This window comes from Equus caballus, chromosome 14, assembly GCF_041296265.1.
Source record: "Equus caballus isolate H_3958 breed thoroughbred chromosome 14, TB-T2T, whole genome shotgun sequence".
In the NCBI taxonomy this organism is placed as follows: Eukaryota; Metazoa; Chordata; class Mammalia; order Perissodactyla; family Equidae; genus Equus; species Equus caballus.
The window spans coordinates 102,918,622-102,931,727 of NC_091697.1; the positions used below are offsets into that span (position 1 = coordinate 102,918,622).

General features: G+C 35.7%; 1 protein-coding gene across 9 annotated transcripts in view; it reads left to right on the plus strand.

Annotated features, from left to right (window-relative positions):
- Positions 1 to 13,106, plus strand: part of AP3B1 (adaptor related protein complex 3 subunit beta 1) — a 227,657-nt gene that overhangs the window by 117,962 nt on the left and 96,589 nt on the right. For all 9 annotated transcript variants that reach the window (XR_011425714.1, XR_011425716.1, XR_011425715.1 and 6 more), the window contains exon 15: positions 4,127 to 4,303. Coding sequence is in view for 6 of the 9 variants with exons in the window: in XM_001918342.6 (XP_001918377.2) it covers positions 4,127 to 4,303 (177 nt within the window). In the remaining 3 variants the exon portion in view is untranslated. The remainder of the gene's footprint in view (positions 1 to 4,126; positions 4,304 to 13,106) is intronic.

Below are 13,106 nucleotides of genomic sequence, written 5' to 3' on the forward strand. Positions count from 1 at the left end.
TTGGGGAAGCTGCAGGAGACCGTGAGGGAGCCATTGCACAATGTGGCAGAAGAACCTGGCAAAGGAGTAATCTTTCATTTGATTAATGAGTAAATGAGGCCCATTGAGGTAAAGTTATTGTCTCCATGATATACATGATCAGTCAGGGACCAGAACCAGTCTTATTGCCTTGCTGGCTGGTATTTTTTCCGGTGTTATGGTGCACTCATTTCTCTCTGCCCAGTGGCTATGCTGAACTCTGGGTTCAGACCTGGAGTTCCAGTCCTGGTCCACCACTAAGAGGCTGTGAGGTGTTGGGCAAGTTTCTGAACCCGTTTGTGTCCCAGTTTCCTCATATATCAAGTAGGGATAATGGTTTCTAGGGCTTTTGTGATAATTGACTGAGAAAATGGGTAAACTACTGAAAAACAGTGCCAGCCACATGCTAAGAGCTCAATAGATGTTAGCTATATATTTTTTTTAAAAAAGAGAACATAGATTTCTATTGTTTTCAAGACTTTGATGCCATTTGTTATTTAGTAAGTAGTGTAGTTGAAAATATGAAAACTAAAATTTAAATTCATTCTACTTGTTAAATTCATTCAAATTGAATAGACCTTGATAATGCAGTCAACTTGTATGTTCTGATTGTGAATATTTTATCCTTTGGAGTATCCTTCATTTGTAGTAAATACTGCTTTTGGAGCAAAGTTCTTCCAGAATAAAATGCTTACTACTTGAGGATTGTTCTTGTCGGCATTTTACATAATGTCTAATGGGATATATGAGGATTTCATATTATAAAGAACAATTGAAAGATGTTCTTCTGTAAAGACCACTGAGTAATACTGAAATAGCACTTTATGTGCTCCTTGCCTGGGTGCCATGCTGATCGCCTGCCATGTGCCCTGCTGCCCCAGCTTCATTCAGACTTCAGTTTTAATGCATACTGAGTTCAGATACAGAATATTGGATCTGATTTGCTCTTTGCATGCAGTTTGTTTAGATGTCTGCTGATTTTGCCTTTGACAAATTTAAATAAATAAAATTGATGTTTTTGTAGGATTTACTTTACACTCTTGTGCAGTGGGCTGGTGTTAAAACACAATAGCTTTTAAATTGAACTGCTTACAGAGTGATCTGTAAAATCTTTCTAGATGTCTTTCTATAACTGCTGTGGTCAGCTAGGAATCATTTGTTTTTGCAGGCAAGTTAATGGGTTAAAATGGCAGTGGAAACTGCCTTCTGGGTAGAAGGTTTAAAAAGTGCACTTAACCACTCACTCAGGGCACTTAGAATAAAGAATCAGGCAAAGTCATTTACAATCCAGATTGTCTTTGAAAATAGTGAAAAGCAGAGGTTCATAATGAAAGTATTATATCATATGCCCACATGTGTATTATTAGGTTGGCTTGAGTTCACTGTTCCTATTTATTCTGTAGTTGAAAAGACCATGGAGCACAAAAAGTGACTAATTTTCTTACTTGCTCTTTTTTCAGTTGCTTCAAATCTTTGAAAGTAGTGGCCGTGGATGCATAGTATCAGTGATATACAAATGAGAGTTCTATAATTTAATTGGGAGAGAAAGGGTGGGCTAGAATCTGAAGATCTTATGATACATATTCCAGCCAAATGCATGAAAACATTAGGTTTGTCAGTTTCCTAAGCTTTTTAATAAAGTACCATCACCAAAAGTTTGGTATAAATATATTTAGATTGATACTATTTCTTGTTATGGAGAGGTTTTCTAAGTTTTTTAAATATTTTACTTGGAAATTTTATTACCTCAGTTCTAGAACTTCTGAATATTATCCAACACACCCACCACCTTGAGATTTTCACTGTGAGCATTAGAATGTATTGATTTTTAATCTTTTTCAAAGAGTTATATTTTAAACGTATGCGTTATGAATGTTTAGAGTGTTTAAATACTATTATTTTAAACACTTTGGGTATATTAATGAATAGGAACTTAAACTTTTTGGGATTGTCTTTTTAATTGCAAAAAAGAATTATAAGTGTGTTACTGGAAGAAAATTACTTAAAGTGAGGTAATATATTGTAGTATGTCATAGAATTCTAATTTTTATACTAGCAATATATAATAAAGTATTTAAGAAAAATAAATCTAGCATAACTGGAATCTGAAGTTGCCCATATATTCTTATTTAGAGGTATCTTTCGTTACGGCAGGCAACTTGAATTGCTTCATACTGGAAAATTTAATGTACCACTCAATTATTGTGCTTTAGCCCAATTTAAAATAATAGATTGGGAGTAAGGTCTTAATGCACTGTAACCTTTGGAACATTAGGTATAACCTCTTTCTTTCCAGAAATCAGTATATAGTAAGGATATCAAGGTTTTTCTGTTTGTTTTTTTGAGGAAGATTAGCCCTGAGCTAACTACTGCCAGTCCTCCTCTTTTTTGCTGAGGAAGCCTGGCCCTGAGCTAACATCCGTGCTCACCTTCCTCTACTTTGTATGTGGGAAGCCTACCACAGCATGGCGTGCCAAGTGGTGCCATGTCCACACCCGGGATTTGAACCGGTGAACCCCAGGCCCGAGAGGCGGGAATGTGCGAACTTAACCACTGCGCCACCAGGCCAGCCCCAGGATATCAGTTTTAGCATACTGCATGAATAGATTTGTAATAGCGTTTAGTACTAATTGCATAAGTATACTGATTTCTTCTCTCTTACTAAACTCATTGTAATATTAATTTAAAGATGATGCTGTTATCATGATATTTGAAAATGTATACTTTAATTTTAAAGCTTTTTTGATGACCTGATTCTGGTGAAAGCTCCAACTTAGGAGTATCTTAATAATTTTATATTATTTCATAAAATGGGTGTTTTGAAGGAATTTGAGATGGTGGGTTTTGTGATAAACTTTTAGCTGTGCAAAAGTCCTATTGTCTTTTTTTTCTTTAACAGTGATACTATGTACAGCTGTGAAACTATAATGAAAATATTAGGACTGTATTTGAGGAATTGGAAAAGAATTTCATGAAAAGAATATTGTCTCTTCTTGTGATGCTACCTCTTAATGATAGTCATTGGCTTTTTCATTTATTATGAAAAGAAAATTTTCTATACTAGGTGAAAATGTCCACAGAAACTAATTTACATACCTCTTCAAATTCCTTTTGGAATAGGGGAGGATACAGATAAACCAATAGTAATACAGCTAATTTGCATACTCTAAAATGTTGGTGTTAATGGTGTTGATGGAAGGTTTCCAATTTGTAGCAAAGCAGTTATTTTTAAGAAACAAATTATATTGAAATGTACTTTTTAAAAAAAGTATATAATGACAAATGCAGTATTGGACAGATCTAACTTATCTTTATTTCTTTTGTTGATGGCCAAATAATAGACTAAGATGCATGATGTTAATAAGCAAGTCCTGATGGTCTTGTCAGTTTTATATGTTTCCAACACTGTAGATGCAAATACATAGAGGACAGTTTTGATTTGGAATCATAATCTTGAATGGATCTATTCCTTTTTCTTTATTATCCATGGATTCTCAAAACGTGGTTTACAGACCACCTGTCTCAGGAATCAACTGTGATGCTTCCTATAGCCTGGATTCCTGGGCCCCACCACAGAGCTACTGTCTTGGAGCTGATACCAAAACCCTACAGTTTTAGTAAGAACCCTAGATGATTTTTATGGACATCGAGGTTTGTGAACCAGTGCCCTAGAGCAGGGCTCGGCAAACTTCTGTAAATTGCTAGATAGTAAATATTTTCAGCCTTGTGGTCTTTGTTGTAACTACTCATCTCTGCTGTTACAGCGTAAAAGCAGCAGGAGTAATTAATACACAAACAAATGTGTGTGGCCAGCCAGATTTGGCCCGCAGATTTGCAGATCTCTGATAGAGTCAAGATTCTAGACCAATAGTTCTACCTTTATGAAGCTGTTCTAAGGTATTATCTCTGAAGTCAGTTTTGATGAGATTTTTTGTGTGTTTATTTTTTGATAACTGAAGAAAATCTGTAAATATAAGAGGACTTCCTGGATATACATTAAATGAATTAATAGATGTAAAACCTTTATAAATTTAAAGGCTTTTCTGTGTTAATATTAAGAAGAGTGTGATTATCTTATTGGTAACTATGTAATCTGCTTTTAATATAGGTTCCTGTGGCTAGAGCAAGTATTCTTTGGCTAATTGGAGAGAACTGTGAACGAGTTCCTAAAATTGCCCCTGATGTTTTGAGGAAGATGGCTAAAAGCTTCACTAGTGAAGATGACCTGGTCAAACTGCAGATTTTAAATCTGGGAGCAAAGTTGTATTTAACCAACTCCAAACAGGTAAGAGACTAATCTTCAGTGTACCTCTGTGATCTCTGCTTTCCTCTTTGCTCTGGTCAAGCAGCTGTGGCCTCTTCATGCATTAGGGGTGCAAGGAGATGCCATTCTAGTCTGGCAGGGGAGAAAAACAGTTAAAAAATGAAATAGTATATGTTAAGTGCTGTAATAGAAGTACTGAGATATAGTGGAACTCCGGAGGAAAGAATTATTGAAAGTCTGAAGTAGAAGGAGGTGAGAGATCAGAGAAAGTTTCATAAAGGATAAGACTCTTGACTAAGGGCTTGGAAGGAGTGGGATGCTATATAGAATAAGGAAAGAGGAGAGCAGAGGGTCAGTCATGAAACAGCTCGGTGGTCAAGAAATTTAAAGCTGAGTCTGCAAAGGTAGGCAAGGCCAGGACCTGGAGTGGCAGGTGCTATGGACCTTGTTCTCCAGGTGAAGGGAAACAGTTAAATATTTTTTAGCGGTTGTGTAATTTACCAGATTGCAGTTTAGAATATTCGTTTTTTAAGTCAGTTGACTCTTCGAGGAACCGTTGGTAAGAGGAATCACCTCTGTGTGTGAGGTACGTAGAATCACCTCCATGTATAAAATACGGGCTTGCCCATCCTTCTTCCTGGATCTGAATTGCTCTTCTCCACGAGTGGAGCACTCACCCTGATCAGTGAGACTGGCGAAGCTTCTTGCTCATTTGCAGCCGGGCCTCTTAGTAGGCTTTATGGTCTGTGTCCTGTGTCTGTCTCTCTCTAATTTTTCCTTTCTCTCTGACTCTCACTTTGCCTCTGTGGATGTTTTTTCTCTGTTTCCCTCTCTCTGTCTCTGTTTTTGTCTCCCTCCTCCCCAAAATTCTCTCTGCCTAGTATCTTTCTAACATCCTTCACCCCTTCTCTCTCTCTGTCTGTCTCTCACACACACACCACCACCAGAGTCTGATGTGTGTGTCTGTCATTCTCTCCTTCCTCTCCCATCAGTGTTCGTCTCTCTCTTTTTGTATTTACTGTATGTCTCTCTCTGTGTCTTTCTTTTTGCCTTCTCTGCCTACCCATAGGACACTCATTCTCTAGTGAGCTGATATTGGCCATTCACAATCTTCAGGCTGACTCCTCAGATTCACTTCTGTATGGTTGGGGATTGTCTTCATCCCTAATTGTGACATGAGTTGTATTATTGTAACTTTTGCTGATTGGTGTACAAAATGTACCAAATAATTGTGAATATCTTGAGCGTATTTCTATATTTAGATTTTATCTTTACATTTTAAGTCAGTCTTTGAAAGGAATCAGTTAATCATTTTCAAGTGTCATATAGATTTCTTAACGTGATGAGTTATTTTGTAAAAACTCAGTGAAAGAAAGGGAACCTGTTTGCTGTTGAGTTTATTTTTTGATAAAAACTGTTATAGCCTCACACTCCCTGTGTTCACTAAATCCATGTGTTATTACGAAAGTCAGTATAACACCTAGAATATTATGATTGTTATGACTTCCTGTCTGGTTTGGCCACTGTAAATCTATCTTATAGATTATTAAAAAGAAAACTAATACAAAATTAATGTGTTAATCAAGACTGAAAGAGTTACGTCTTACAAAGCTAAGTGAAAGCTCTACTTTGGCCCTCCTCTTTGTAGCTGTCAGTACCCAGTAATGGAGTGTTGTACTCTGTTCAGAAATTGTAGAATGTAGTCCATGTCTTTTTATCTGGTATATTTGAAGACAACATAGTTTGTGTGTAGATATTTTTTTCTTGAATGGTAGCATTAATTGAAGTTTTGGAACTCAGCTTCTGAAGTATTCTATTTTACATTTTAGAATGATATTTCTAGATAACCACAATAGACTCTGCCATCAGCTGGTGAAAACAGTGATATTTAGAAAATATACCAAATTTTCACATATATTTTTACTAACTAGTTTTTAGATGATTAAATATAAAAACAGATAAATGAAGTTGTCCTGTCGAGCTGTGCTCTGTTCTCCAGTTTCTCATTTCTCAAGAAAAGGGGTTTGAGAGAATTGATAAGTGAAGATTAGCATGAAAGAATGATTTCTAGGGGCTGGCCTGGTGACATGATGGTTAAGGTCATGTGCTCTGTTTTAGCGCCCCAGGGTTCGCTGGTTTGGACCCCGGGTACAGAGCTCCACACCACTTATCAAGCCATGCTGTGGCAGTGTCCCACACACAAAATAGGGGAAAACTGGCACAGATGTTAACTTAGTGAGAATCTTCCTCAAGTGGGAAGAAAAAAGGAAGATTGGCAACAGATATTAGCTCAGGGCCAATCTACCTCACCAAAAAAAAAAAAAAAAAAAAAATTTCTAGCACCATTAACTTGACAGCATTTTTAAGTTGTGTGGTTTGTCCCCATTGGATATGAGACAATGATTCCTTTGAGCTAAATGTCAAAAATTGTCTTCTGTACTTATTTATTTTACCATCTTTAAAACTAAACTAGGGAGACTAAGCCAGTGTTCAGGGACTGGTTTGCCATGAAGTCCTGATATTTTTTTGTAGGTCTGACTTCCCTGTGGTCTAGACACTTCAGTGAGCATTTCCAGAATGTTTATTGATTATTTAGTCATAGAAAATGTCTGTGTTGATTTTTGTAAGATTTAGCACATTGTGTTCATTTGTATGCTTGAGGAATAATTGAATAATAAACTTCTTTAATACCTTAAAATGTTTTTACCTGGTATAAAAAAGAGTGAAAAAATTCATCAACAGTCTGCTTTTGGTACGGTCAAGTTTGCTCCTACTGGACTGACTCTCCCATAGAGAACAACTATAATCTCTGGAAAAATACAATAAATAACTACCTGAATTCTCAGAAGAGTAAAGAAAACCAGGAATTGACAGTTGGAAGACGGGAGGGGCACAGAATAAATTTCCCCACTTTTCTGGCTTTTATCCTGATGACAGGCTACAATTTGCACTATGCATGGAGGCTAAAACTCCAAAAGCAAACCCAAAGTCCTTCTGGCCTGAGAAAATAGAGAACGTAGTTCAAGAAAACCACAGATATTGCAAAGTTAGGAAGAATTCTAGAAATGAGAGAACCAGAGTGGAGGAGCCTCAAAATCTGTGAAGAACTCTGCCCAAGTCTCCGGCTGACCCCTGACCCAGACATGCACATAACGGATTCAGAGCAGCACAGCTAAGAATAATGGAGCTGAACTCAAATTTGAGCACCAAAGAGACAGAGTTTGCACTTTGATCCCAGCCAAGTTAATTGCCTGCTAAAACAAACAAACAAAAATCAATACTCTTTTAAAGAGTATAACAATGTCCAGGGTCTCTACAATATAACATTCATAATGTCCAAGATACAATTCAGGATTACTCTACCTAACAAGAACCAGAATGAGAGTCATTGTTTAATGTCTATAGAGTTATACAAATATTTCTGGAGATGTATGGTGGCGATGGTTGCACAACACTGAATATACTTAATGCCACTGAACTGCACACTTAAAAATGGTTAAACTGGTAAGTTTTATGTATATTTTACCATAATAAAAAAGAAGAGGAGGAAAGTATGATCAATTTCAAGAAAAAAAAAAAAACAATAGAAATCAACCCTGAGATGACCCAGATATTGGAATTTGCAGGCAAACATTTTGAAGCAGCTTTTATAACTGGTTGGTGATATAAAGGAAAAGATACTCACAATGAAGGAAAAGATAACTCTCAGCAGAGAAATAGAGACTGTAAAAAACAATCAAATGTAAGTTCTAGAACTGAAAAATACAGTACCTGAAAAATCAACATCTTGTCTACTTTAATGTTATGTATTCTCCACATTTTAATGCTGTCATCAAATCCTGTCTTGCCACTTACTAGCTCCATGCTTTTGGACAAATTATATAACCCATCCAAGACTCAGTTTCCTCATCTGTAAAATAGGAATTATGATAATATAGTCAGTTCTTTGTAATACAACAAATATGTTCTAAAAAGTCATTGTGCTTTACAAAATTGCACAGTAAAAACCACAGGGATTATTAGAAAAATGGATCTAGAGGCACAGCACTCAAAAACTTCATTGGTGACACATTAAAACAAAAAAGAGAAAGAACCTAATAAAAACAGGAGCACAATATTACACGTTAAGTGGTTAAGAAATACATACATACTAAAATAAGTATAGCTCTTTACCTTGAAAAAGACCTGAGGTTTGCTGGTGGAAATGGGTGTTGGAAAGGTTGTATTTGTGAGTTAAGTGGTGGAAGGAGAGTTAATCTGCAGTCGGATGGAAAGTTGTACCACCACATGTGGCTGACTGTGGCCCGTTACTTGTGTGGTGACATGAGGCAGATGTTGATGTGGGTGTGTTTGGCTATTCCTATACAACCCAGGTCAGCCTGGTGCAGTTTTCTTGTCTTAGACTGTTATTATATGAGTATGTATCCGTATATAGTGTATGTTATTGTTCTGTGGACTTTGAAATTTTGAATAAGTAGATACTCTATGTATAGTTTTGCAACTTAGTTTTTTCACGTAATACTATGTTTTTAAAATATTGACACATGTAGATATAATTCCTTCCTTTTAATTAACTGTCTCATTTTCTATGAGACTGGCTTCTACTTTTCCACTGTTAGCAAAGAAAGTATTTCATGAGTATCTTTAGTACTTGTATTTTCTTTGTATCATGTTTTAGACTTTCTGATTCTTAGTGACAAGTTTTCTAAATCATACTGATGTTTTGGGAATCCTCCCTGAAGTTAAAAGCAGATTCTGTCTCACCCTGTGATTCGAGACTTTGGAGAAATCTATCCCCGCCTCCAACCCCTTCAATGTGACTTAGCAAACAGGGTTCAGGCTCTGTGAGTGAAACCTCTACCCCTTTCTTGGGTATTTTTCTTGGCATTAAAAACCTCAAGTAAGTATAACATATAGAGGAAGAACTTACAGAAAACTTTTCAAGTTGACAAAAATATGGATACTGTTCAATTCATGAGATTCCCTCCAAGTCACATAAAGAATCCTGTTCAGTGGTGAAGTGATGAAATGATGAGATGGCACACTAGTCCTGCTTCGATTTGCCTCTGACATAAGTTAGGAATCCTGTGTAACTTTCCTTCATTTACCAAACACATTTGCCTGGATCTTGCTCTTTAAAAGTGACCACTGTATGGCACCAATATTATTCTTTGCTATGCTAAGTGCTGAATTCTGTATACTTGTTTATATTCCTTCAACTAAAAGTATATCTAAGCTGATTTTACGACTGTACTTTAAAAGACCTTTTTTATTATTTTGTGCTGACATTATTTGAAGAAAGCTATTGTTTGAGCAAATATTTACTCGTTTATTACTTGTTGGAGTATTTAGGTGAAAGTATGATGCTCATATTTTGAGACTTTTTTTACATAATGAATTCCTAAATTTTTATATAGCATTCCCCTAAATTCATTTTTCCTATATCACAATGACTTAGAGTCAATCTGAAGAGAGTATAAGTGGTGTAAATAGTATCTGGACAGCATTAGCTATCAGTTGGTGCCAGTAATGATTCCTTAAATCTAAGCAGGAAAATTAACCTGAAATCAAAATTTAATAAATAGCTATATATAAGATATTGAATTGTCTCTTAGTAACAGTACAATTGTGTTATTCTCTTTGCTCATCTTGTATAATTTTATGAATAAAGCCAATTTAGAAGTACTATTTTATGTCCCCTCTGGTCTAAAGTTGAGCCTTTGACCATATTAAAACACCATATTGTTTACTTGACCATTGTCTACTTTCTTCATAACTGTTGTGTAGGACAGATCTAATTTATGTCTTTTGTCTCAGTGTCCCATCCTGTTTAGGATTTGTCCCAAATTTTTCATTTTTAGTGAAGTAGTCTCATTAATAGTCTCATTAAAACAAGACCCAGTAAGTTTGTAGACCTCCACATTGTACGTCTGACCTCTGCCGTGGTTTTGCTAGGGGCGTTTAACACACAAGTGTAGTCAACAGAGGTTTCATTTTAATATGTGAAGCATTTAAATCGGAAAGACTTTGTCTTTCTTTCTCCAACTTTTTTGAGATGCAGCATCATCTATATTCTCCCTTTCAGAGCAGCATGCAGGGTGTGTGCTGGTAAAATGAAGTGTGATCTCACAAGGCAGTTGGGCAAAGCTAACTCCTTTGCCTTTCCAGTGGTGGTGAGATAAGTGTTTAAGTGTTTCGTGTGCTGGCAACTTGATGTATCAGCGAGTTGTGCCGTGGCCTGTGTGAAGCATCGGTGGATGGGGCTGTCAGTGGATGGACTCAGAGGAACACATGGGAGGTTAGAGGTTGGTTGTAGGTGAACTATGTGCAGGAGTGAGAGACAAAACAGTCCTGCTATGGATCATGAAAGAGAGTGGCCAGAACACTCGCTACAGGAGCTTTGTCATTTATTGTATAGTGTAAATCTAAAACCTATTTATTTTATTATTTGGCAGTTCTCTTTTTATTTTGTTATAAACTCAGCAGTAATAAATCCTTAAAAATGAAAGCGTATATTTAGTGAAGGATGAAGTACTGAATTTCTGCCTCAGTTCTTAACATGCACAAAATGTTTATCAACATTTACCATCCCCCATGAGAGTTGTAGTGCTGTCACTGACCACGCAACAGCAGAAGACGTGTGAAAATCTGCTGAAAACGGGTCAGCATCTATTTAGAAAGTTAGGAGTTTTTTAAAGAAGCCTGTGCCTCAAGATGACAGTGAAATATACACAGGTGCAGAAGATGTTTGCATCTTTCTCTGAAATGTGATCTTATTTAGATCAAATAACTGCTTTAAATTAACTTCGTTCATCTTTTATTCCAAGTTTTCTTTTGCATATTTGAAAAATGAGGCAATATCTGTTAGCGTATTGGCTCCATTAGCAGAAAAAGGACCTAAACAATGCTGATTTTTCAAATAGAAAATCGATTAATTCCAATGATAGTTTGACTTTTCTCACTCAAAGCTTTTGTACATTTGTTCTGTCAGCCCTGTAAATGGAATCAAAGTAAAGCTTTTGGAAGTTTATTCTGTCAAAAATGCTATAAATGCTGTAGTAAACTTAAGAGCCCAACATGAAAGGTAAAATTACTTGTTTTTGCCAAAAGGATGTTGTCATGGAAAAATCAATGTTCTTATTAAATTAAAAAAACTATAGAACAAATATTTTGGGAACTGGTTGTGGTGCATGCAAACCTACACTGCTTGTTCTACCAATTCAAATAAAACTGTAATGGTCAAATTCACTGATATTTGATATCTATAGTTTAACTGAACTGCTGAATTCTTGTGATGAAACTATATTGAAAAAACATACTTCAGCATGATGGCGTGCTCTCTTGTACACAACACTCTTTGCTGCATGTTACCAATAGGGTTTTAGAAATGTGATTTTTTGAAAAACTGCTTTGTAAATTAGCGTAAGTCCCCTATATTGGTGTTTTTTGTTTTGTTTTGTTTTTTTTGCCAGGGGGGTGGGAGTAGAAGGGAGTAAAAGAACCTTCTGCATATTGGCTAGATTTTTATTCAAAATCATTTGGGAATCTTTAAAATGTTCACCAAGTAGAGTGCCAAAACCTTCAGCTTTTGAAAATTTCTGCACATAAGCAGTTCTTGCAAATGAATCTTGCAAACTGGAAGACATTGAAATTTATCCTTATAAAAACAAGGGAAGAACTGAACAAATTAAGTGGTACGAGCTCAAGATTTATTTTAGAAGTTCTGTCATTTGCAGTATCTCAGCTATTGTGAAGACTTTTTTTGATGGAGCTCCTATTTTTAATTGGTTAAGTTTATATTTTATATTAGAATGAAATGAAATTGAGAAGACAGTTGATTTTGCAGTTTCTAAATTTGGTGAAATATTCCAAAAAAAGTATGAGTAGAGAATTATTTTAAAGTTTGTCCCATAAAATAATTATCAAAGTGTCATTGAATGGGGAAAATTGAATGGAGGGGGAAAAGTTAAATATCTGGGCTTGAAATATTTACAGATTTCAACCTAAAAGGATTGAGAATATCCTTCATTCCACAGAATTTTCTCTGCGCTCATCAGATTGTTCAGTACTGTAAAGAGGGTGTTTTCTCCATTAAAAATAGTATGTTTGGGGCCAGCCCCATGGCCCATGGTTAAGTTCACGCGCTCCACTTCGGTGGCCCAGGGTTTCGCTGGTTCAGATCCTGGGCGCAGACATGGCACCGCTCATCAGGCCATGCTCAGGCAGCGTTACACATAGCACAGCCAGAGGCACTCACAGCGGGAGTCTACAGCTGTGTGCTGAGGGGCTTTGGGGAGAAAAATAAAAAAAAAGATTGGCAACAGTTGTTAGCTCACATGCCAATCTTTAAAAAAAAAAAAGTATGATCTATAGAGAAGAGTAAGCTGAAAATGTCAACAATTTCATAATTATTGATCATAATTAAAATTTTGAAGAAGATTATAGACAATCTTATTTTTTTAATAAAACCCTTCAAAATAATAAGACCATGTAAGAATACATTCTTTAGGAAATACCAATGACTTGGTATTAGTAATAGGTACAGCCAAGAAACTAATTGAAGTATGTGAATGTGCAGTGAATTTTCTGCTTATGTTTCTAATGCATCATTGTGTACAGATATGTTTTTATCTTTTAGAAAAAGTTTTATTTTTGAAAAAATATTTTTAGTAGAATTTTTATAAGCTGACCAATATAATAAAACAAACTTTACAGTCAATAAATGCATATTTTAAAAATTACATACTTTTAATTATTCCCTATCTCACTCTCAATAGTGTCTGTTAATATATTGAAATAGTTTAATTTCCTAAAACGTAATTTT